Source organism: Erpetoichthys calabaricus, chromosome 3 (assembly GCF_900747795.2).
Source record: "Erpetoichthys calabaricus chromosome 3, fErpCal1.3, whole genome shotgun sequence".
Lineage (NCBI taxonomy): Eukaryota > Metazoa > Chordata > Cladistia > Polypteriformes > Polypteridae > Erpetoichthys > Erpetoichthys calabaricus.
In genome coordinates, this window is record NC_041396.2 from 302,510,201 (window position 1) to 302,535,508 (window position 25,308).

A 25,308-nucleotide genomic window follows, 5' to 3' on the forward strand; every position below is an offset into this window, starting at 1 on the left:
CCGGTTCCTCCCTGTGTGTAGCGCTTTGAGTACTGAGAAAAGCGCTATATAAATTTAATGAATTATTATTATTATTATTAAAGAATTACAGATAGAAAGGAAAAATGTGAGGTGTGAATACATAATGGAGGTCTGAAAATCAAGAGTCCACCTTATGAGAAGGATTTAGGAGTCGTAGTGGACTCTAAGCTATCGACTTCTAGACAGTGTTCAGAAGACATTAAGAAGGCTAACAGAATGTCAGGTTATATAGCGCCTTGATGTGTGCAGTACAAGTCACAGGAGGTTCTGCTCAACCTTTATAACACACTGGTGAGGCCTCATCTTGAGTACTGTGGTCAGTTTATGACTCCATAAAGACACAGCAGCACTGGAGAAAGTCCAGAGAAGAGCGACGAGGCTGATTGAGGGCTACAGGGGGTGAGTTATGAAGATTTAAAGAGCTGAGCCTTTACAGAGATGAAGAGGAGACCTGACTGACGTGTTTAAAATGATGAAGGGAATTAGTGCAGTGGATCAGATGGTGACTTTAAAATGAGTTCATCGAGAACACGGGGGACACAGCTGGGAACTTTTGAAGGGGAAATTCACACAAACATTAGGAAGTTTTTCTTCAAACAGAACGATAGACACTTGGAATAAGAGACCAAGTAGTGTGGTGGACAGTAAGACTTTAGGGACTTTCAAAACTCAACTTTTGTTTTTTTTTTTTTTGGAAGAAATAAGTGGACAGGACTGGCGATCTTTGTTGAGCTGAATGGCCTGTTCTCGTCCATAGTGTTCTAATGTTTTGTTAGCATTACTGATGCTGGTGATTGCTGGTGGCTCTCAAATGGACCCTGGTGTGGGTGCACATGCTATCTGAAGGCCACTTCTGTTAACATCTTTGCCTGTAAAGTTGTTAATGCTGCACTGTAACTTTTATGAGCTGGAGTTAAGTTTGATTCTAAAAGCAGTGAGTTTTATAAATGATTTTAAGAAAGTTTTCTTTCACTCCATTTGCTTGAGCTTTAAGCTGTAAGCTTACTCCTGCCGCTCTTAAGTGCATGTAGACTCTCGGGTAGCTTATTTGTTTGGTTTTTGTCCAGTTGATGGTTTAACTGCAGACCACGGGTCACACGCAGCAGCTGGATCCGGTTCAAGTTTTGATTCATCAGCAAAGGCAGCAGTAGCTGTGGGGGAGGATTGTCCTCTGGAGAGCAGTAGTTCATTATGCCAGGGGACCTGGCAGTGGGCCGAGTGACCAGCACTTTCTTGGAAAAAAGATTAACAGCAGAAATTATTTCTCATTTCAGGGTCTTCAGTGACCAGCAAACCAAGCGTAAGTAAGCCGTCGTTTTTTTTCTCTTCTTCTCCCCCCTCCATCTCCTCCTGCAAAGTGGCAGCTTAAAATGACCGATTCAGTGGCGTATGTCGCTCTCACCTTTTTTGTAGAGTAAGGAACGTACGTATAGCAAATAAAGGATGCTCCAATTGTCCACACTGCTGCACAGCAAATCCTAATAGAATGGTAGCCCATCATCTCTGCACTTCATTCATTAATCGTGGTGGTCGCCTCCAGTTAGAAGTCACTAATACAGTGCATCCGGAAAGTATTCCCAGCACATCACTTTTTCCACATTTTGTTATGTCACAGCCTTATTCCAGAATGGATTAAATTCATTTTTTTCCTCAGAATTCTACACACAACACCCCATAATGACAACGTGAAAAAAGTTTACTTGAGATTTTTGCAAATTTATTAAAAATAAAAAAATTGAGAAATCCCATGTCCATAAGTATTCACAGCCTTTGCCATGAAGCTCCAAATTGAGCTCAGGTGCATCCTGTTTCCCCTGATCATCCTTGAGATGTTTCTGCAGCTTCATTGGAGTCCACCTGTGGTAAATTCAGTTGACTGGACATGATTTGGAAAGGCACACACCTGTCTATATAAGGTCCCACAGTTGACAGTTCATGTCAGAGAACAAACCAAGCATGAAGTCACAAGAATTGTCTGTAGACCTCCGAGACAGGATTGTCTCGAGGCACAAATCTGGGGAAGGTTACAGAAACATTTCTGCTGCTTTGAAGGTCCCAATGAGCACAGTGGCCTCCATCATCCGTAAGTGGAAGAAGTTCGAAACCACTAGGAGTCTTCCTAGAGCTGGCCGGCCATCTAAACTGAGCGATCGGGTGTGAAAGGCCTTAGTCAGGGAGGTGACCAAGAACCCGATGGTCACTCTGTCAGAGCTCCAGAAGTCCTCTGTGGAGAGAGGAGAACCTTCCAGAAGGACAACCATCTCTGCAGCAATCCACCAATCAGGCCTGTATGGTAGAGTGGCCAGACGGAAGCCACTCCTTAGTAAAAGGCACATGGCAGCCCGCCTGGAGTTTGCCAAAAGGCACCTGAAGGACTCTCAGACCACGAGAAAGAAAATTCTCTGTCGGTCTGATGAGACAAAAGATTGAACTCTTTGGTATGAATGCCAGGTGTCACGTTTGGAGGAAACCAGGCACCGCTCATCACCAGGCCAATACCATCCCTACAGTGAAGCATGGTGGTGGCAGCATCATGCTGTGGGGATGTTTTACAGTGGCAGGAACTGGGAGACTAGTCAGGATAAAGGGAAAGATGACTGCAGCAATGTACAGAGACATCCTGGATGAAAACCTGCTCCAGAGCGCTCTTGACCTCAGACTGGGGCGACGGTTCATCTTTCAGCAGGACAACGACCCTAAGCACACAGCCAAGATATCAAAGGAGTGGCTTCAGGACAACTCTGTGAATGTCCTTGAGTGGCCCAGCCAGAGCCCAGACTTGAATCTGATTGAACATCTCTGGAGAGATCTTAAAATGGCTGTGCACCGACGCTTCCCATCCAACCTGATGGAGCTTGAGAGGTGCTGCAAAGAGGAATGGGCGAAACTGGCCAAGGATAGGTGTGCCAAGCTTGTGGCATCATATTCAACAAGACTTGAGGCTGGAATTGCTGCCAAAGGTGCATCGACAAAGTATTGAGCAAAGGCTGTGAATACTTATGGACATGGGATTTCTCAGTTTTTTTATTTTAATAAATTTGCAAAAACCTCAAGTAAACTTTTTTCACGTTGTCATTATGGGGTGTTGTGTGTAGAATTCTGAGGAAAAAAATGCATTTAATCCATTCTGGAATAAGGCTGTGACATAACAAAATGTGGCAAAAGGTGATGCGCTGGGAATACTTTCTGGATGTGCTGTAAGTTGCTAAATGCATGGACTGGTCAGGGCTGAAGTTTGTGTTGTGTTTGCAGGTGACCGTTGATCAGCTGAAGAAGAGAGCCCAGCGCTTTGGGATGAACGTGTCTTCAGTCTCAAGAAGGTGAGGCCTTAACTGTTGTTACTTTAGTATAACCGAGGGGCTTATAAGAGGGAATGGTCTCCTAAAAGATCAGCTGAATGGATTGACCTTGTGGTTTTACATAAACTTGAAGCCAAACGGTGATATATGTCCATGTAGAGCATCAGAAATTGAGAGTGGAGGCAAAGGGACTCCATTTCTTGAATTCTAGAACATCAAGATAGCAAGCGCCGACTTCCTGTGGAACATTTTACTGTATTAGCTTGTAATTTTTTTGGGGGGGCAGCTGTGAAGTAGCCACCTCCTGAGCAGAACAGGATGTTAGCTCCATTAGATACCTGGAGTGTCTTATCTTTTAAGAATGCACGCTCGATAAAAGCACACGTGTTCTTTCTGACATTAAGAAAGAGAGGCTGGCAAATGGCTCTCACGTCTTTCTGCATACTGATTTGCTTGACTGACATTCCTGACCTCTCACAATGCACCTCTTTCCAAAGTTGTGGTGCAAATGCAATTTGTGTTCATGCCACAGAAAGATAAGGTGGTATTATGTAAGGTCACCCTATCGGCATTTGCACACCTCCAGTCTTATTCTTTTATAATTGTTTTATTTTTAATCTCCGCAACGGAAACTTGAGACAGCGGGAGGGAGATATAATAGCCCCTCGTTGGGAGAAAATAGCTTTTTAGGAGAGTGCAGTGAGAGGAGCAAATTGAATTATCACGGCAGGATCCTCTTGGCTGCCTTTGTGCGCCATCGGAAGTTCCCCACACGTATCTCCTGGCGAGGAAGGATGGCAGAAGGGCCAGTTACATAACCGTAACAATCTGCTCCCCTTTCTTTTGATGCGTCGTGTGCAAGGGGGCACTCAAGGGTCTTCTTTTTCTGACCGTATTGACAAGCCACTTGCAAGCATTGCGCATATGTATAAAATCTCCACCCTTTCCGTTTTATTTCTGTGTGAGTTTATATCACGTCTTTCTGCTTCTGTTTTAAAAGTGTTGGGAGCTTCTGAATGTATTGTGCCATGCTGATGCACCTAGTTCTCTGCACACGTATGGTTTGTCCTTAAGAGATTGTTGTTAACAATATGTGTTTATGGCTTTTCATATATAATGTGTAAGGTAAAGTGAAGGTTCAGGTCATTCCCTCAAGCTCACCTCCAACCTAAGCATCGGTGGTGTAGCCTTTCCACTATTCTTTGTTAATGTCTATTTTTCCTTAACTCTTTGAGGGCTGAATATTTTTTTCCGAAAAGCACACAGAGCAATGATTTCACACTTAAGTCAACATAAAACGTCTGTTGCTATGTGCTGTGGGTGCTGTTGGCGCATGTTCGGCATCATTGGGGGCACCTCAATGGTCAGCAGGATTGCACGGTGGCCCAGCTGCCTGGCTGTCTTCGGTAGGCGCATCAGCTACACAAAAGTGTTCAGCACCACGATCACCTGGGGACCGATCAGATGATGCTGGTACCTCACTTTCATTTTTGATCTGCAGATCACTTGCATCAAACTCAGTATGACAAGTCATAATCCGATTCAACGAAATTACGTAAAACGTCCATGGAGTATTTTGCTTTGCACGTTCGCTTTGGTCTCTTGCCAGATGTTGGTGCCATTTTAAGGTTGTTTGCTCTTTGCTACTCATTTACGTGTAGGGAATCGAGGTTAAATCATCAAAGCCATGTAACTTTCCTTCTAGCAAAGAGAGTTGAACTAAAACATAAGGATGAGTTTTGTTGCAGTTTACAGCCGTTTACCCTCCTCTACGCCTGAATTTTGACAAAAGTCGACATCAGCCCTGAAAGAGTTAAAGGGCAGTCGGTTGTGCTTTGCAGGCTGCATTAATCTTCCTATGATGCAGCAATATACAGTAATCCTTCCTCAATCGCGGGGGTTGCGTTCCAGAACCCCCCGCGAAAGGTGAAAATCCGCGAAGTAGAAACCATATGTTTATATGGTTATTTTTATATTGTCATGCTTGGGTCACAGATTTGCACAGAAACACAGGAGGTTGTAGAGAGACAGGAACTTTATTCAAACACTGCAAACAAACATTTGTCTCTTTTTCAAAAGTTTAAACTATGAGACAGAGATGACCGTTCCGTCTCACAATTAAAAGAATGCAAACATATCTTCCTCTTCAAAGGAGTGCGCGTCAGGAGCAGAGAATGTCAGAGAGAGAGAAAAGCAAACAATCAAAAATCAATAGGTGCTGTTTGGCTTTTAAGTATGTGAAGCACCGCCGTATAAAGCAGCTGCAAGGAAGGGAGCAATGTGAAGGTAGTCTTTCAGCATTTTTTAGAGGAGCGTCCATATCCTCTAGGCCAGTGTGCGAACAGCCCCTCTGCTCACACCCCCTCCGTCAGGAGCAGAGAATGTCAGAGCAAGAGAGAGAGAAAAGTAAACAATCAAAAATCAATAGGTGCCATTCAAGCTTTGAAGTATGCGAAGCACCATGCGGGAAGCATATCGCTTGACAAAGCAGCCACATGTAAGCCCAGCAAGGATGGCAGCAATGTGAAGGTAAACTTTCAGCGTTTTTTGAGGAGCGGCACTATCCTCTAGGGTTGCGAACAGCCCCCGTGCTCACAATATATTTGAGGAGTTTTATTTAATCCGTAATACGCGCTCTAGTTGGGTAGGTTCTCAGCCATCTGCCAATAGCGTCCCTTGTATGAAATCAACTGGGCAAACCAACTGAGGAAGCATGTACCAGAAATTAAAAGACCCATTGTCCGCAGAAATCCGCGAACCAGCAAAAAATCTGCGATATATATTTAAATATGCTTACATATAAAATCCGCGATGGAGTGAAGCCGCGAAAGTCGAAGCGCGATATAGCGTGGGATTACTATAGATGACCTGGAAGTAAAAGAGCCAATCCCCGAAGAGTGCAGGAAATGGCAACCGAGTATAATCGGTCAGGCCAGTCTGTTCAGAAATCGTAAACTCAGTGGGATGAAATACTTTGGGAACTGGCCCAGCAGTAGTTGGCGCGTTCCAGTTAGTCGATGGCTGTCACCTTGCAATCTCTCCAGACTGAATAGAATTGGGAGGGTACAGAGAGGTGGGAGGTTTATTCAGTTTTATCCATCCATCCATTTTCCAACCCGCTGAATCCGAGCACAAGGTCACGGGGGGTCTGCTGGAGCCAATCCCTGCCAACACCGGGCACAAGGCAGGGCGCCAACCCACCGCAGTTGCAGTTTTAGGTAGAGTTAAAGAATCTAAAACATAAAACATTACTCTTTGATATTAGTGATTCCATCTACTGAAAGTTTGATCCCCTGTGAGCAAACTAAGTTACTGTCTATCTGTTAGGTGGCACTTTTCTTGTCTGTCTGTCAATCGATCCATACCTTTCCAAAAACCACTGTTTCTTCTTTAGCTTTGTGACAAATAGGGGGCGCAATCGCTCCCTTGAACCCTCGGACCAAACGCCAGACACCAGATAAAAGTCCAATTCTTGACTTTATTTATGAGTATTGTGGAGTGGAGGGTGCTTGGTGCTCATTATAATAAACACAGTAACCAATAATCAATAAACAATCCTCCACTCCCAGACGCGTTGCCACCCTTCCTCCCGACTCCACTCGCCCGTCTGGAATCTCTCACAGTCCTTTATAGTCCTTGACCCGGAAGTGCTTCTGATCCCTCAGTCCATGTGACTTCCCAGCACTTCTGGGTCAGGTGAAAACTCGACTTCTTCATCCCAGAAGTACGTCATTTCCTCTGTTGCTGTGACTAAGACGTACTTCCGGGATATAGGGAAAATAGCACTCCCTGCTCCTTCCTGCAGCGTCCTCTGGAGGCCCCCATGGGATCCAGCAGGGCTGTGATGTAAAACTCTACTGTCCATGATGCCCTGCTGGAACTCAAGGCACCTCTGTTGCAAGAAGGGCTCCACCTGGCGGCCTGGGGGTATTGGCCGGGATGAACGGCCGGCCATATCCCAAAGCTTATATGGGTACTCATGCCTGTCCTGGTAGCATAAGAAACAAGTTAAGAACCAACCTTTCATTCACACACATTTGTACTCTGGCAGCCTGGGATTAGTTTCGAGTCGTCGGTTAATATAAACCTTGGGAATATGGGAGAAAAACTTGTAATGACGCCATATGGAAAATGACTAGCTTCTGGCCTTTAATAACCTCTTGAGCACATCCATCAGTCTATCTGCAGAGGATGTGCTGATCACGTTGAGAGGTTTGATCTTCCTGTGAAGTCGGTAGACGGACTGGGACAGCATGGGAGGTTATGAAGTCTCCTGAAAGGGGTGTGTGGCGTTCCCAGAATCTCGGACAAAGGTCCGAGTCTTTAGAGTCCTAGTGCTTCCTGTTTCTTAGGTGTGGGCGCTATCCAGTAACCTGAGATGAAGACTGGACTCCTTCACGGAGAAGCCTTGTGTTGCTCACGGAGTCCCGAATGAGGCACATTACCTGCATTGTGAGGGAGCGTTGGTTATGGCACTATGGCCATGTGACGCGATTACCCGGGGGTGATCCAGCTCATTGTTGAGGACCTCAGTGGCAGGACCGGGCCAAGGGCAGATAGACAGCCATTTCCGGAGGGTGGAACTGGACTACATTTCTGCTTGAGCTGACGGATTGGGGGAGCATGGGGGGGAGTCATGAGGTCCGTGTAAAGGGGTGTGTGGCACTCCTGATATCTGCAAAAGGACGAAGGTCCAAGTCTTTAGAGTCCTTTCTGTTTGTGAGACATGGATGCTCTCCAGTGACCTGAGACAAAGACTGGACTCCTTGGGTGTACTGCAGGTTTGATTTTGTATCATGAAGTCCCATATGAGGCAAATTAGATAGATAGATAGATAGATAGATAGATAGATAGATAGATACTTTATTAATCCCAGGGGGAAATTCACATATTCCAGCAGCAAAAAATATTAAAGAGTAATAAAAAATGCAGGTAAAAAAAAAACAGACAATAGCGTGAATAATGTTCAATGTTTACCCCCTCTGGTGGAATTGAAGAGTCGCATAGTTTGGGGGAGGAATGATCTTCTCAGTCTGTCAGTGGAGCAGGACAGTGACAGCAGTCTGTCACTAAAACTGCTCCTCTGTCTGGAGATGACACTGTTTAATGGATGCATTGTGAGGGACTGTCAGTTACGACACTACAGCCATGAGGCGCTACTCCCTGAGGGTGACCCGGCTCACAGGAACCTCATTGTTGAGGACGCGAGCAGCTTGACCAGGCCAAGGGGGACCCCTACGTAACAGATAGATGGTCAGTTCCGGAGGGTGGGGGACTGGATCACATGTCTGCCTAGGGGTTTGCCAACTGGCATCTTGAGCTGTTTCATTTTGTGGTGGGTATGGCAACGCACTATACCAGTGCATGCTTCCCAATCTGACCTGAACCTGGGCTTGACAGTACAATAGAAATGTATCTTCAGTGGGATTGTGGACCTGCCATTGTGGTTAGCTCATGGCACAAGTAGTACTATGGTCTGTGATTGTCATACTTAAAGGTTAGAAAGAAAATTACACATTAGAAATACTAGACCTCGATGCTGTATACAGTCAGAAGTGTGCTGAACAAATGACAAGCCGACTAATCTGCGGACCAATTGCCTTTGCGTGTTTGTTTTTGGGTAAACTTGACCGTGGTTTGTTTCCAGAGGCATATTTTGGGAGAGAAAAAGGTCAGGGTGTTTAGCCGGACCTGAGGGGAGCGAGTTTTGTTTTAGCCAATGTAACAAGTTCCTCCTGACCAAGAGCTATCAAGTTAACAGTTTTAGCCTGTTAAAATTATTTATTTTATAATAATCGTTTGCTACAATTCTTAGACAAACTTGCAACATGTCATATGTAAATGTTCCTGAAAATGAGAGGCCTGCCATAAAGAGTGGTCCGTCTGAGTGTGTTTATAAACTTGTCGTAATTTGGTTGACTGCTTGCTTCTCTGGTTTTTTTAAAAGAGCTTCCACTTTTCCGCTTCTCTCATGGCCGTGTTTGTAGCAACTGTGGAATGGCTTCTGTTAACACAGGGACAATTAAACAGGAAAAATGAAAATGTTTAAATTAAAAAAACAAAAACAAAACAAAGGAGAGCGTGTATCAGAGGACAGTGTTGGAAACAAATTAGAAACCATCTCTATTCATGACACCCAGAACTTCTTTAAAGCAGGGAGGAGAGTCGCTTTGAGTAGTGAAAAAAGTGCTATATACATGTAAAGAATTATTATTAAAGACTCGCACAAAACTGACCCTGAAATTCCTTTCTTCACTGTGCCATTGATCTTTTTAAAAAGGCTTACTTGGAGATAATAAAAATTCTACCGTTTGCTTCCCAACTAACTGGAAAACGGGACTTGTTGTCTGGAAAGGGAAGGGAAGGGTGATCGCCTGGATTGTGGCAACTACAGGGGGAGTAGCACTGCTCTCGGTGCCGGGTAAGGTCGTCCTCAATAGAATCTGTGATCACTTGCTCACCTACCAGTTACCGGAGCAGTCTGGTTTTACGCACTAACGCGGGTTGTAAACGACATTCTGATATCCTCCACTGTAATTCCGTTGTTAGGCTTGAGTGCAGCATTTGACACCATTGACCGTTCTGTTTTACTGCACAGGCTAGAAAATGATGTTGGCCTTACAGGCACTGTGCTCGCTTGGTTTAGTTCATATTTATCAAATCGATTCCAATACGTACAGAAATGTGCTGACAGGACTCCATCATCATACACAGAAGTGAGATATGGTGTCCCACAGCGCTCAGTACTGGGACCTTTACTGTGTTCACTTTACAGGCTTCCACTGGGATCTGTCATTAGAAAACATCATGTTAATAATGTTCACTCGTACACAGATGCCTTTCTTTTAGATCAAATGAAGTTTCTCCAATGTTAGCTTTAATTAGTTGTGTTAGTGAATTAAAGGAGTGGACGGATGAGAACAAGAGATGTTAATTATTGGAGGGAGTGACGCTGATCACAACAATATATCGTCATCACTTAACTCAGATGGAGTCCCCATTAATTTTACTGAATCAGCCCGCAATCTCGGAGTTATCTTTGACTCTAGCAGGTCATTTAAAGCACATATTACAAAGTTGTCCAAATCGGGTTTCTTCCATCTTAAAAATGTTGGTTAATTAAGGCGTTTTGTAAATAAGAAATTCATTCCTGCATTTATTTCTCGTAGGATTGACTACTGCAATGCGGCGTTCAGAGTGTTCTTTATACAGCTGCAAGTTAATCCAAAATGCTGCTGCAAGAATCATTACAAGAACAAGAAAATCTGAACACACAACTCCAGTTCTTAAATCCTTACACTCGCTCCCGGTTAAGTTTAGGGCAGATTTCAAAATCCTCCTTTTAACATATAAAGCATTAAATGGCCGAGGTCCGGCTTACTTGTCTGAACTTATCATGACTTACAAACCTGAGTGCACATTAAGATCTCAAGATGCCGGTCTTCCTATGATCCCAAGGATTAATAAAATAACGGGGGGGGGGGGGGGGGGGGGGGCTTTTAGTTACATGACCCCTAAACTGTGGACTGGTCTGCCTGCTACTATAAGAGGTGCCCCTTTGGTCTCAGCTTTCAAATCCCGGCTGAAGACTCACAACTTCAATTTAGCACACCCTGACTAGAGCTGCTGATTAACTGTACAGACTGCATCTTTGTTGTCCGTCATTAGCACTAAAACATAAGTAACATGATAGTTACTAACCCTCACCTATTTTGTTTCTCTTCTCGGTACTCAAATATTGCACTTGGTGCCACGACCCACCTGCCAAGTTGCTTTGCCTGCCTAAGGTAAAGTCATCCCTGATGGAGGATCACAAGAATCGTGGGGTAGAGGGGTCCTTCAATTGGATTGGCTGGCACAGCACTGTTTCAGCTGTGGAATGGCCAGTAGGGGGAGGCAGCTTGATGGCTGAGGTCTCCAGGACTCTAAGCAAATCCAAATCCTATTATGGGATATCATCTACTGTTAACTTCTTCTCCGCACTTGTAAATATTTTATTTTTTATACTGTATTGAGGATTTGTTCTGTTCTGTGTATTGTATTGACCCCTTTCTTTTTGACACCCACTGCACGCCCAACATACGTGGTAAAGGGGTCTCTGTTTGAACTGCCCCTTTCCTGAGGTTTCTTCCATTTTTTTTTTTTTTCCCTACAAGGGTTTTTTTTTTTTTTTTTTTGGGAGTTTTTCCTTAGAGATTCAAGGCTGGGGGGCTGTCAAGAGGCAGGGTCTGTTAAAGTCCATTGCGCCATTTCTTGTGTGATTTTTGGGCTGTACAAAAATAAATTGTAAATTGTACGCCTAAGAAGTCTACCATCGACCGCATCCTGGCACTGAGGGTTCCCATGGAGCGTAAACACGAATAACGGCAGAGTTTCTTTGCAACCTTTGTCGACTTTATTAAAGCATTTGACATGATTGATTGAGCCACCCTGTGGGACATCCTGAGACTTTATAGGATCCCCTCAACGTTGTGCTGGATATCATGGCTGGCCTGTCCACTGGTACAGTGAGTGCTGTGGAGAGTGAAGGCAGAACCGCTGCGTTTTTCTCAGTTGATTCTGGGGTCCGTCAGCAGTCTGATTTTTGCTCCTACTCTGTTTAATGCTTGCATGGAATGTGTGTTGGGCAGGATAATGGGGTCCAGCAGCTCTTGGGTATCTGTTGGTGAAGAAAGATTTCACTGATCTTGACTTTGATGATGATGCTGTGAAATTCCCAAAGTCAATGGAGGCTCTGATCGGGGCGCTCGAGTGACTGAGTGAGGGGTCTGAGTGTCTGGACTTGCGAGTGTCCTGATAAAAACCAGCAGCCAGGCCTATAATGACCTCGTGAGCACAACGAGAGGTTGTGAGAGAGTGTCGAGAGGTTTACTTAACCTCAGTCGTGTCATTCATGTCTCTGGTGACTCTTCCTATGAAGTCAATAGATGGATTGGGGGGTTCATGAGGTCATTGTAAAGGGGTGTGTGGCACTCTTGATATCAGCAAAAGGACGAAGGTCCAAGTCTTTAGAGTCCTTTCTGTTTGTGAGACATGGATGCTCTCCAGTGACCTGAGACAAAGACTGGACTCCTTGGGTGTACTGCAGGTTCGATTTTGTATCATGAAGTCCCATATGAGGCAAATTATCTGCATTGTGAGGGACTGTCAGTTACGGCACTACAGCCATGAGGCGCTACTCCTTGAGGGTGATCTGGCTCGTAGGATCCTCATTGTTGAGGACCCAAGCAGCCTGACCAGGCCAAGGGGGACCCCCACGTAACAGATAGATGGTCATTTCCGGAGGGTGGGGGACTGGATCACATGTCTGCCTGGGGGGTTGCCAAACAGGATCTTGAGCTGTTTCGTGGAGTAGTGGGTGTGGCAATGTGTTGTACCAGTGCCTGCTCCCCAACCTGACCTATAGATGCATGCAGAATTGGCATATGCAGATTATCTCATTAAAAACGCATGGAAAAGTCGCACACACAAAAATAAAGTATTAATACACAAAAACACGTAAAGCCTTGTGTGTGTTAACAAGCATCTCTGCATACAAAGGTGTGAATTGGGCCTAAATGCAGTTAAAGGTAATCCTGCTGAGCAGTAAAATTCTTACGTTATTGAGAATTCTTTTCCCCCAGTTGCTGCTCAGGGGGGTATTTTCCGTACGTTGCTTAAATCATCCGAGATCAGGTGCCTCATCTTGGATAAGTTAATGCCGGTGACACTCATCCGGGATAGGTCGGTTTTTCAAACGCAGCCGTGTATTAGATTAGTCGAGCTGGATCTAATCATACGAGATGAATGCGCGCACCCGCGCTGAGTGAAAATCCCATATATATTGAGTCTAGAAAACATGATCAGCAAGTCTTTGATAGGCTGTAACAAAATAATGAAAGAACGGGTGCATTTTTTTTTTTTCACACAAACGGAGCAAGACCTTTCATTCGAAGGACGTGAAGAATTTCAAGATTTAATATGCACAAAGGGTAACACTGCAAAAGCAGCCCAAACCAGAAAAGATGGCTGGCAAAAAGTGGCTGACAAATTAAACGCTAAGTAGTGTGCATTGTACTTACTGAATGCAGCATTTCATTTCCTATGTGTCCGATTAATTATTATTTTATATGTCATAATTCCAAATCAAACATGAGAACATGGGAACAGGTTAAAGTGAAGTACAAGAATATACTTCAAACTGGTAAATATTGGCATATAACTATTTAAAGAATTGTTGACATAAAGAATCGTATATAATATAAAAAGCATTAATTTTAAAGCTAATAAGAAGGCAGACAAGCAAAAAACAGGTGGAGGTCCATGCGGTCCAGACCTAACCCCTGCAGAAGAGTTGGCTCTCCAGCAAAATGCCCATCGCCCTGTTTGTGAGGGCATTCCAGAGGGAAGCTCCTCCTCAGAACCAGTGGCAGGACGCAGTGGTCACTTCATTTCAGGTAAAGGATGGTCATTACATATATTTGTCCTCCATGTGTGCCATAGGTATGCTCCATATAGCCCTCTTTTTTTGTTGGGTCAGTTGCAGGGAATGTCATATCCCTAGAACCTGTGTCTGACCAACGAGATATTGACGAAGGTCAAATATTTGATGAAGACACTGTGTCTGATTATTCATCAGGAGGAGAGGTACATTTTCCAAATAATGTTTGATCAAACTCCACTCTGATCAGTCCCATGTGCCCCAATCACATTTGGAAATCCTGGTAATGAGAATGTTAGGCTGATTGTGAGATTCTTTATGGAACTCTGGGTGTTTTTACCTGTGTGTTACCTACAGTACCTGCAATGGCATGAAACGCCTCTTTTATTGTCTGCACACGCAGGTGTCCAGGAAACACAATGAAAACCCGAAGGAGATATTTCAGAGCCAAACAGACTTTACGAATTGCCTGGCAAACTGCACTTTTAGTTTGATTTTCCGCATCGCCTACAGTTTATAAAAAAAGTGCCGCTTGTAAAAAAAACCTCAAAGCAATTCATACTGTCTGTGTGGTTGTGAGAGCCCGACTTCGCCGAGTTTGACTTCGAATATAAGGTGCTGATAAATCTTTGAGGTACAATATTCCCCCTCGGCTAAAGCGGTATCTTTCGAAAAGAATTTCCTCCGGGAGCAATAAAGGATCTTGCCGATCGCACAAAACCCTCTCTGTATGAAATTCTCTTCTTATGATTTTCGCACCGATATCAATTGGTCGCTCATTCATGAACGGCAAAGCCCTGACTGGATGACTTCCACGCACCGTCACTGATTACGTGTGTAAACTAATCCTTGTTTACGTAGAACAGACCTGCTCCGAGCAGCTTTGAGGATTAGGATGTGTTGCTATGACAACACTTCCAGCAAGAGTTTCGAAAAACTGACAGATCCAGGATCAGGCCAAATCTTCAACAATTACATCCGGCTAAACGACTAATCCACGTACGAAAAATACCCCCCAGGTGGTCTTTGTCACATTGGGTCAGAGGCTTGCAGCCTTCTGGTTTAATACCAGCCCTTCCATTTTCTAGCTTGCTTACTTTTGAATCTCAGAGCGCTTTCCTCTATCATGGGACATTGTAGCACAAGGTGGGAGCCAACCTCGCCTGTGAGCAAAAAACACGTCAACACTTGGGTCAGTTCACAGTTAGCAGTCAACCAAATACCAACTGACATAGGAGGCAGAAACGCTAACCACTTGCAGAGGGAGAGATGGAGTGCTGGCTGAACAGCTGTGGAGTCGAGGTCCCATGTCACCTGTCATTTCCTGTTCGTGGGGTTTGCTCCTATTGAGCTGGTGCTGGTAGAAGGCAGACATGGTGCAGTGGCCGGTGTCCTTTTTTATTTTAGAGGAGCTTGTATGTAGTAACCTTAAACATTCCTTGGATTTTACAAGTCTGGGTTTTAAAGTGCAAAAGATGCAAAACACACACATTGCCTCCATCTTGCGTTTGCTCCTGCGCTTTGCAGATTTTTCCTATGAACACAATCCCCCCCCCATCCCCAAAACCCCCCATCCTCCTGAACCTGCACACACTGCCTGTGAATGGAGCTTTCACTGGCTGGGCATAATAGGAAGTGACAGCAGAGAGAATAGTTTCTGGCAGGCATGGAAATTGTTGTAAGGTTGGGGCTACTGCAGGAGCTGGCCCCCTCGTCGTGGGCTCGTATACCTTTTTTTTGGGGGGGGGGGGGGGTGGAATTAATATTTGAACGAATACAGTTAGTCAAAGGTGAGATCGGGGTAATGGAGGACAGCAAAGATTTGGGTTTTTTTTGTTGAGGAGGATTTCCACTATTGGTACTTTTTGTCTACTTCTCTTGTGAAATTACAGCTTCATGAATGACTTGCTGTACATTTGTGGATAATTTCGGGCCAGAGTACAATAATAATATGTGAAATGTGAATTTCCCCTTGGGATTAATAAAGTATCTATCTATCTAACAGCATGACCACCTAGCTCAGGTCATTTTCACCCACAGCCACTGAGGAGGCGCTGTGGTCACTTGCTGTTTTTACCCCCAAATACTAGCAGTCTGCTTTATTTTTCAATGCAAGTATATCTGCAGTGAGGGCATCTTGTCACTTTGTGTAAACTGCCCTCCGTGCTGGGGTAGAGTCCTGGTGTGGCTTTGTAGGACTGGAAGTGTGAGGAGACAAGTACAGGCGGAGTGGTGGCTCCAAGGCTACGGATCTGCACTGGCAATCGGAAGGTTGCTGGCTCGAATCCCATAAATGCCAATAGGGACTCTGCTCTGTTGGACCCTTGAGCAAAGCCCTTAACCTGCAACTGCTGAGCGCTTTGAGTAGTGAGAAAAGCGATATAGAAATGCAAAGAATTAAGTGTACAAGTGTAGTAATTGTTTGCCTTAGCACAGCTGACTAGCAGTGTCTGGATACGTTAGTAGTCACATTCTTGTTATTTGTATAAAGTGCAGGCTTTGTTTTTCTCTCCATGTGGATTTCAGGTGAATCCGCTTATCGGCGTCTCACAGTGGCTCAGAGGCCCAGGAGTCTTTTTAAACTCAAATGTTATGAACACCTTGGAGCCCTAACTAGGCTGCTGGTCTGGTTCTGGGGAATCAAGACACTATATAAAAGCTTTCGGGATTGTCCTTCCGTCCTGTGAGTGCAAAGCGTAGCAGTATTCCGCTTATCACAGACTTACTACTTGTGGCTTGCGGTACAAAGTGCCGCGATGTGAGCAGAGTTCTGGTGCTCCCATCGTTCCCTTGCTTTTGTGTGCGATGCGCTGGAAAAATAGACAAAATTATGTCTCTGGAAATAATTAATGTTGATGGAGTACAAATGCCTCACCGCATAGTAAATATCGGGGGAGATGGTGCTTGCTTATTCTCATCTACAGCTTATTTAGTGCATGAAACTCCGTCTTTAGCGGTACAGATTCGGGCTGACATTGTACGACATGTTTTAAGTAATTGGTCGAGGTTTCAGCTATTTACAATGATGCCGTCAGGAATCTCTTATACAAATGAGCTTCAGTATCTCACTGAAATGTCAAAGTCTCAAACTTATGGTACCATTTCTGAGCTAATGGCAGCGGGAGAGTTGTTCCCCTATGAGTTTCAAGTATATTATTATGGAGTCCTACACTCCAAGTTTGGACAGGCACTCGAGGGGAGATGTTATGAATGGGCACTTTGATGTTCTCATTCCCTACACTTACATGCCTGATGTACACACGGAGTGCACACAAATTGAGGATAAAAGGCGGGTGAGCCTAGTTTCATTACAACACAATACAATTTATTTTTGTATAGCCCAAAATCACACAAGAAGTGCCGCAATGGGCTTTAACAGGCCCTGCCTCTTGACAGCCCCCCAGCTTTGACTCACTAAGAAGACGAGGGAAAACTCCCAAAAAAAACCCTTGTAGGGAAAAAAAAATGGAAGAAACTTCAGAAAAGGGCAGTTCATAAAGAGACCCCTGTCCAAGTAGGTTGGGCGTGCAGTGGGTGTCAAAAAGAAGGGGGGTCAATACAATACACAGAACAAAATGAATCCTCAATACAGTATAAAAATCAAAATTTTACAAGTACGGAGCAGAATTTAACAGTAGATTATATCCCATAATAGGATTTGGACTTGTTTAGAGTCCTGGAGATCTTAGCCATCAAGCCATCATTACAGGCAAGAACTCTAATTGAGATGTTGCTTGTATGTTGATCATGTCAGACATATGCAATGTTTGCAAGTTACCTTGGTTAAAGATTACAAAGTCCTGCTCACTGACACACCGAGGAGATCGGTCCTCCCCCAAACTGTGACTCTTCAATTCCACCCAGGGAGGTAAACGTTAACATTATAAAAAGTTATTGTCTGTTTTTACCTGCATTTTTATTACTCTTAAATTTAATATTGTTCTTTATCAGTATGCTGCTGCTGGAGTATGGGAATTTCCCCTTGGCATTAATAAAGTATCTATCTATCTATCTATCTATCTATCTATCTATCTATCTATCTATCTATCTATCTATCTATCTATCATATAGTGCCTTTCATATCTATCTATCTATCATATAGTGCCTTTCATATCTATCTATCTATCATATAGTGCCTTTCATATCTATCTATCTCTATCATATAGTGCCTTTCATATCTATCTATCTCTATCATATAGTGCCTTTCATATCTCTATCTATCTATCTCTATCTCTCTCTTTATCTTTCTCTATCTCTGTCTGTCTATCTATCTATCTATCTATCTATCTATCTATCTCTATCTATCATATAGTGCCTTTCATATCTCTATCTATCTATCTCTATCTCTCTCTTTATCTTTCTCTATCTCTGTCTGTCTATCTATCTATCTCTCTATCTCTATCTATCATATAGTGCCTTTCATATCTCTATCTATCATATAGTGCCTTTCATATCTATCTCTATCTATCTATCATATAGTGCCTTTCATATCTCTATCTATCTATCTCTATCTCTCTCTCTTTATCTCTTTCTATCTCTATCTCATATAGTGCCTTTCATATCTATCTATCATATAGTGCCTTTCATATCTCTATCATATAGTGCCTTTCATATCTCTATCTATCATATAGTGCCTTTCATATCTCTATCTATCTATCTCTATCTCTTTCTATCTATCTCTATCTCTCTCTCTATCTCTATCTCATATAGTGCCTTTCATATCTCTATCTATCTCTATCTCTCTCTGTTTATCTCTCTCTCTATATCTCATATAGTGCCTTTCATATCTATCTATCTCTCATATAGTGCCTTTCATATCTATCTATCTCTCATATAGTGCCTTTCATATCTATCTATCTATCTATCTATCATATAGTGCCTTTCATATCTCTATCTCTCTCTCTATCTCTTTCTATCTCATATAGTGCCTTTCATATCTATCTATCTATCTATCTATCATATAGTGCCTTTCATATCTCTATCTATCTCTCTCTCTCTTTATCTCTTTCTATCTCTATCTCATATAGTGCCTTTCATATCTATCTATCTATCTATCATATAGTGCCTTTCATATCTCTATCTATCTCTCTCTCTCTTTATCTCTTTCTATCTCTATCTCATATAGTGCCTTTCATATCTATCTATCTATCATATAGTGCCTTTTATCTATCTATCTATCGATCGATTGTAAGGGGTCCTACATGTTTTCCCGCTACTTCATTTTCATGTTTTCTACGCTTCGATACAGAATATTTCCAAGCCACTCTGAATGCTGTCAAAGCCCAGACTCGGACAAGGGCCTGTCCTTTACCTTCTGTCCAGTATACCTGTGTTTCCATTTTGGACAAAAAGTAGGCATCGGACAAAAGGCAACCCAAGCAAGCAATAAAGGTGTTGTATGCTGTAACTGTGCAATGATGCTGACCGTGACGACACCAGTTGGCCAAGGTTTGCATGGGTTTCGCATATTGGGTAAAATCCAAATTCCACAGGAGGTTCCAAGAACCAGATTTACCCTCGCACCCTGTACAAAGCAGATCAAGCCACAGGGCCCGTTCTGGTGGATCCCCTTGGCATATGTTGGGGTAGGTTGCATGCATGATGGTGCTTTTGGTAGGTGCATATGTGTGTGTAAAGTGTGTTTTGTCTTTTTGGATTGGTTCTTTGTAAATTAATTAAACAATTGTATCTGAAACAGATTGGCTGCAACCTCCAGAGTCCCCGGCTCACACACAAGGCAAATTTTCTTAACCACTTATGATTTTAATTTTGTGGCTATAAGTTGCGGTGCACTTGTACCACGTTTATTGCAGACCCTGTCCTCTGAAAGCTCCTTATTTCTGCCATGTAACTAAATCGAGGAATCCTTCTGGACAATGACCCTCCCGTTCTCCACTCTCCCAACGCTTTGTCAAACCATTGGCTGCAAATAATTGACTCTGTCCCCATTGTTTGAAGTGGCCTGCTCATGTGATGTCATCGCCCTGAAGCAGGCGGGCGGGTGGGCGGGAGGGAGTTAGCAAGGGGTCAGCTGAATCTGGCACGGCTTTTTAATTCTCCTTTAGTGTGACTTTGAAAAGAAATGCAGTCCTGACAATCGCTGGATCTGGAGAGAAGTCCTTGGGTTTATGGTGATGAGGGGGTGGGGAATGGCATGGCACATGGTGGTTTATATGTCCCTGCTGTGCAACAAAATCTGTCCCTTTTGTTCTGGACATTGAATGCAACTTGCACTTCTGTTGCTGGCTTCAATGATGTCATTATACTAGGATTCAGCTGGTTAACCCACTTTAGCACAACGGGCAGCAGCAGCAGCCTCCTCCACCTCCCATGTACACTGAGGGCTAAGATTGTGCCCCATGAGCCCATTGTTGTGAGATTCTAGGAAACGGGATCCCGAAAAAGTGCTTGTTCCTGGTGAGGCTCGTCATTTTCAAAAGGGTTTTTTTTTTTTTTTTCTTCTTTTTTTTGGGCCCCCTCAGTTTTTGTACATAAAGCTTTTATTTATCTAATGGCCAAAGGTCATGTTGGCTGCAGAGCTATAGGAACGTCTTAAAGCCGAGTGATGACTTTATGTAAATGGTGTTGTGAAACTGGCTGGTATTTGTGTTGTGGTGAAGCTCCAAATGCTGCAACAGCTTCCCTCCTCGAGGCACCTTTGGTAATGCAGGGGGCCGTGCCATTTTGCCTATTTTTGCACATACTCGTGCTGTCATAGCAACATGCTATACATAACAATCTTGCAGTAGCTGGCACATTATCCTGAGGCCTGGCATCAAGCACTAGAGGAAGTTTGCTGAATGAGAGGAGCTTGGCATTTAAACTGGGGAGAGACAGCTGGTAGTTGAGCTTGGCACAGAACTGGCAAGGATCCGTTGGTTCTGGCATAGAGTGAAGAAACTGGTGCTATAGAGTGGCAGTTGGCAAAAAAAAAAAAAAAAAAATGCCCGACCCATCAGGGTGGAAACTGTCATTTTGAGCGAGTTCTGGCAGAGGGTTAACTATGAGCGAAGTGGTAGAAGGACAAATCTGGTGCAGTGCCTGGCAGAGGAGTGGAGTGGTGAATTCTGACGCACGTATAGCAGAGAGAGCTGGCACACAAGCAGAGGGCACATGTGTGTGCTCGTGCAGCTGGCCAAGACTGAAGCCGAGGGGCTTGCTTTCCTCTGCTGAAGCCTGTGCCGAGTTCTGCTGCAAACATATGGAAATGTTGTTATTGTTCAATTCTGAACTTTGTGGATGGAAAGTGAGAGGCAGGCTGAGCAGAGCGTCGGTAGGTGATATTAATTCACATCCCAGGCTGGCACTTTGCTTTATACCCTTTTAATTACGTTTTGCTGTCATTTTGATCTAGTATCGCCAGTAATGAGTGAGTTAATATTCTGATTAAACTGGACTCATTTGAATATTAAAATGCCCGTTATAAGCCCAGTTTGATTAACATTTGAATTGGGCCTCTTATCTCCCAAGAGGCCCTGCACTTGAAATGAGTAATTTCAGGACCTTGCAGTGTGGACAGTGCTGGCGTCTCTCTTTGTACTCCTTTTAAAGCAAAAAAAAAAAAACAGCAGTCGACCTTCTCTAAGAAATATCTTTTTAAATTAATTTTTAAAATGAAATAAGAATGACAATTAGGAAGCTAGTCCCGTCTCCAGTTGTGTATCTGGTCTCCTTCATGTTTATCATCTGTCCTGTCCAGCCTGCAAATTCAGACTCCCACAACCTCTCCAACACTCCGTCCAGCTGGTGGTGACCCTGCACCTTTTGCCTAACCTCTTGCAGCCGATCCTGGCTTTCCACTCTCAACACCGACTCCCTGTCTCTTATTGACCATCTTGGCTGTAGTGCCAAGCAAGAACCCAGACTGTCCATCCCTGACTGTCCAGTCTGTCCCCTGCCCACCTCTCCGCCCTGGCTGTTGTTCATTATGCAAAAAGACGCCGTTTCCTTATTTGTGCTGGCCTGCTGGTTCCATTTGGCATATAAATCACAGTTAATAAACATGTCTCTTTAACATAAACCAGTTTGTTGCACACTTTACAGCTCACTCTGCTCCTGCTCGCCCTCTTTATTGGAAGGTCAGTGGTATTATTAGTACAGCTGGATTTGTTTAGTGTCCCTGTGTCCCATTTAACCACCCCATACCCCCACGAGCAGAAGGCTTTTACACATATCTGCTTTATATATTTGTAATGCCCCTCTGACCTGAGGGGGTGGGTGGGTGCCTCTGGTCCAGGTGAGCACGTGCAGGCCAAGGCAGCCCAGCTGTGTTCAAAGTCCCAGGAGTCCATAGACTGCTAGTTAATGTCTGCATATTGGGGAAATGTGAGCCCCTCTGTGTTTCTGAAACATCATGAAAGTGTCTTTTTGGACGGCGGTTTGTCCCTAAATTGTGAGGAGATAATTCTTTAAAAACAAACACATACTCCAGGTTTTGTACTGTGTCGCCACTATTGACGAGAATCACTGGCCACCGCTGTATTGAAAGTGAGCTAATCGGCTGGAGACCCTTCTGTTAAACGTGTTTGACGTGAGGTGCTCTGCAAATGCAGCCGTATAACCACCAATGTGAATTTCCCCTTGGGATTAATAAAGTATCTATCTGTCTATCCATCCATCCATCCCATACAGTGCCTTTCCTATCTATCTAAGGCAGGCTCTATTGTTGGCATGGAGCTGGACAGTTTAACATCTGTGGCAGAGCGACGGGCGCTTAGCAGACTCCTATCAATTATGGAGAATCCACTAAATAGGATCATCTCCAGACAGAAGAGCAGCTTCAGCGACAGACTGCTGTCATCGTCCTGCTCTACTGACAGATTGAGGAGATCGTTCCTCTGTCACACTATGTGACTCTTCAATTCCACCTGGGGTAAACGTTAACATTTAACATTATACAAAGTTTTTGTCTGTTTTTTCACCTGCATTATTATCATTCTTTAATTTAATATTCTATCTATCTATCTATCATATAATGCCTTTCACATCTATCTGTCAATCGATCGATCGTGCGTCTGGAAAGTATTCCCAGCGCATCACTTTTTCCACATTTTGTTATGTTACAGCCTTATTCCAGAATGGATTAAATTCATTTTTTTCCTCAGAATTCTGCACACAACACCCCATAATGACAACGTGAGAAAAGTTTACTTGAGATTTTTGCAAATTTATTAAAAATAAAAACATTGAGAAAGCACATGTCCATAAGTATTCACAGCCTTTGCCATGAAGCTCGAAATTGAGCTCAGGTGCCTCCTGTTTCCCCTGATCATCCTTGAGATGTTTCTGCAGCTTCATTGGAGTCCACCTGTGGTAAATTCAGTTGACTGGACCCGATTTGGAAAGGCACACACCTGTCTATAGAAGGTCCCACAGGTGACAGTTCATGTCAGAGCACAAACCAAGCATGAAGTCAAAGGAATTGTCTGTAGACCTCCGAGACAGGATTGTCTCGAGGCACAAATCTGGGGAAGGTCACAGAAAAATTTCTGCTGCTTTGAAGGTCCCATTGAGCACAGTGGCCTCCATCATCCATAAGTGGAAGAAGTTCGAAACCACCAGGACTCTTCCTAGAGCTGGCCGGCCATCTAAACTGAGCGGTCGGGGGAGAAGGGCCTTAGTCAGGGAGGTGACCAAGAACCCGATGGTCACTCTGTCAGAGCTCCAGAGGTCCTCTGTGGAGAGAGGAGAACCTTCCAGAAGGACAACCATCTCTGCAGCAATCCACCAATCAGGCCTTTATGGTAGAGTGGCCAGACGGAAGCCACTCCTTAGTAAAAGACACATGGCAGCCTGCCTGGAGTTTGCCAAAAGGCACCTGAAGGACTCTCAGACCATGAGAAAGAAAATTCTCTGCTCTGATGAGACAAAGATTGAACTCTTTGGTGTGAATGCCAGGCGTCACGTTTGGAGGAAACCAGGCACTGCTCATCACCAGGCCAATACCATCCCTACAGTGAAGTATGGTGGTGGCAGCATCATGCTGTGGGGAACTGGGAGACTAGTCAGGATAAAGGGAAAGAATCTGGTGTGGACGATGGCTATACATTTTTCTGTAAGTACTCCTTTATATTTGCTAAAGTTTTTGTTACCTTTCTTATGCCAGTTCGGTGACAGTTTCAGCTAACCAGTTTCTTAATACAGGGGGTCCTCGGGTTACGACAGTTCTGTTCCTACGACAGTGATGTAAACCGAATTTTGGTGCAAGTCGAAACACACCCTAGCCTAAGTCACTTACCTATCCTAACACATTTGTAAAATTACAATCTAGAACATAAAAACACAACTAAGCCACAGAAAAAGGAAAAGGACATAAATATATTGTACTGTACTGTACTGTAGTAACAGAAAAAATGAGTGTAAAAAAAAAAAAACAATCCTTTATTCCTTCTCGAGTCTCAATTTTTTTTACGTTTTTATGGGAGTGAGCGTTGTAAACTCAAAACGTCGTATGTTGAGACGTTGTAACTCGAGGACTCCCTGTGTAGTTAACGTTGGCCTGTTCTGTCTTCTATAATACGCTACCGTGGCTGTCCGTTTGTCTATCCTGGATTGTAAATCACCTGCAGCTTGCAAACCATTTGAACTATTGACCTGAAATGTGGTACACATATACTACATGACGTCTACTATCCACTTTCGGGGTGATGATTGACCTCCAAGGCTATTCCTCTTTTTTTTATTTTTATTTGATTGTAGAATGAAAACTCTGCGTCGGCCAGCAGGGTGGCACTACGACACATGCGTAAATCCGCCGTTCTCATTCCCCTCCCACCTTTGCCGTCACTTCCTCTTCATATCTTAAATCATCCTTGTAGGCAGTTTGAAGACTTAAGTGGCAGCTTAAGTGAAAAACTAAAGAAAACGTACTAAGTAATTGCAACACAGACACTGACTTCATCAGTTTTATAACGAAAAGATGCCAACAAAAGAAAAGAAGCAGGCCGCTAGGGTGGAGAAAGAAGAGCTGCTCAGGAAGGAACAAGGGCATCAACCTCTGAGCAAACGAATGGTAAACGTACAGAGAAAGGGGAGGAATACTGGGAAAGCTCGAGTCAAGTGGATTCTGCAGTGCGCCGTTACTGGTATCAGTATATTGTAACACAGAATAAAGTAGTACATCAGCTGTAATCTTAAGTGAAAACAACAACAACATTTATTTACTGTATATAGCACATTTTCATACAATAAATGTAGCTCAAAGAGCTTTACATAACGAAGAAAAGTAAAATAAAAGGCAAAGTAAGAATTAAAATAAGAGTAAGGTCCGATGGCCAGGGGGGACAGAAAAAACAAAAAATAAAATCCATACGGCTGGAGAGAAAAAAGTAAAATCTGCAGGGGTTCCAGGCCACGAGACCACCCAGTCACCTCAAAGTATTTGATCTATGTTTATCTAACTACCGCTTATCTTTGTATTGTTTCAAAAGTTTCTCCATGTTTGTTATACAGCAGGGAAAATAAGTATTTCTATCTGGGCATCTTGAAGCTGTCATTACCAACAAAGGCTTTTCTACTAAGTATTGAAGGCATTTCAGTAAGCGTGTCCCATACGTCATTCCACTTTAT

The 25,308-nt window shown here is 43.7% G+C and overlaps 1 protein-coding gene across 1 annotated transcript in view; it reads left to right on the forward strand.

Moving 5' to 3' along the window:
* sarnp (SAP domain containing ribonucleoprotein) overlaps window positions 1–25,308 on the forward strand; it is a 101,793-nt gene that overhangs the window by 48,760 nt on the left and 27,725 nt on the right. The window contains exons 8-10 of the mRNA XM_051925114.1: window positions 1,296–1,321; window positions 3,274–3,341; window positions 20,700–20,709. Coding sequence (XP_051781074.1) covers window positions 1,296–1,321; window positions 3,274–3,341; window positions 20,700–20,709 — 104 coding nt within the window. The remainder of the gene's footprint in view (window positions 1–1,295; window positions 1,322–3,273; window positions 3,342–20,699; window positions 20,710–25,308) is intronic.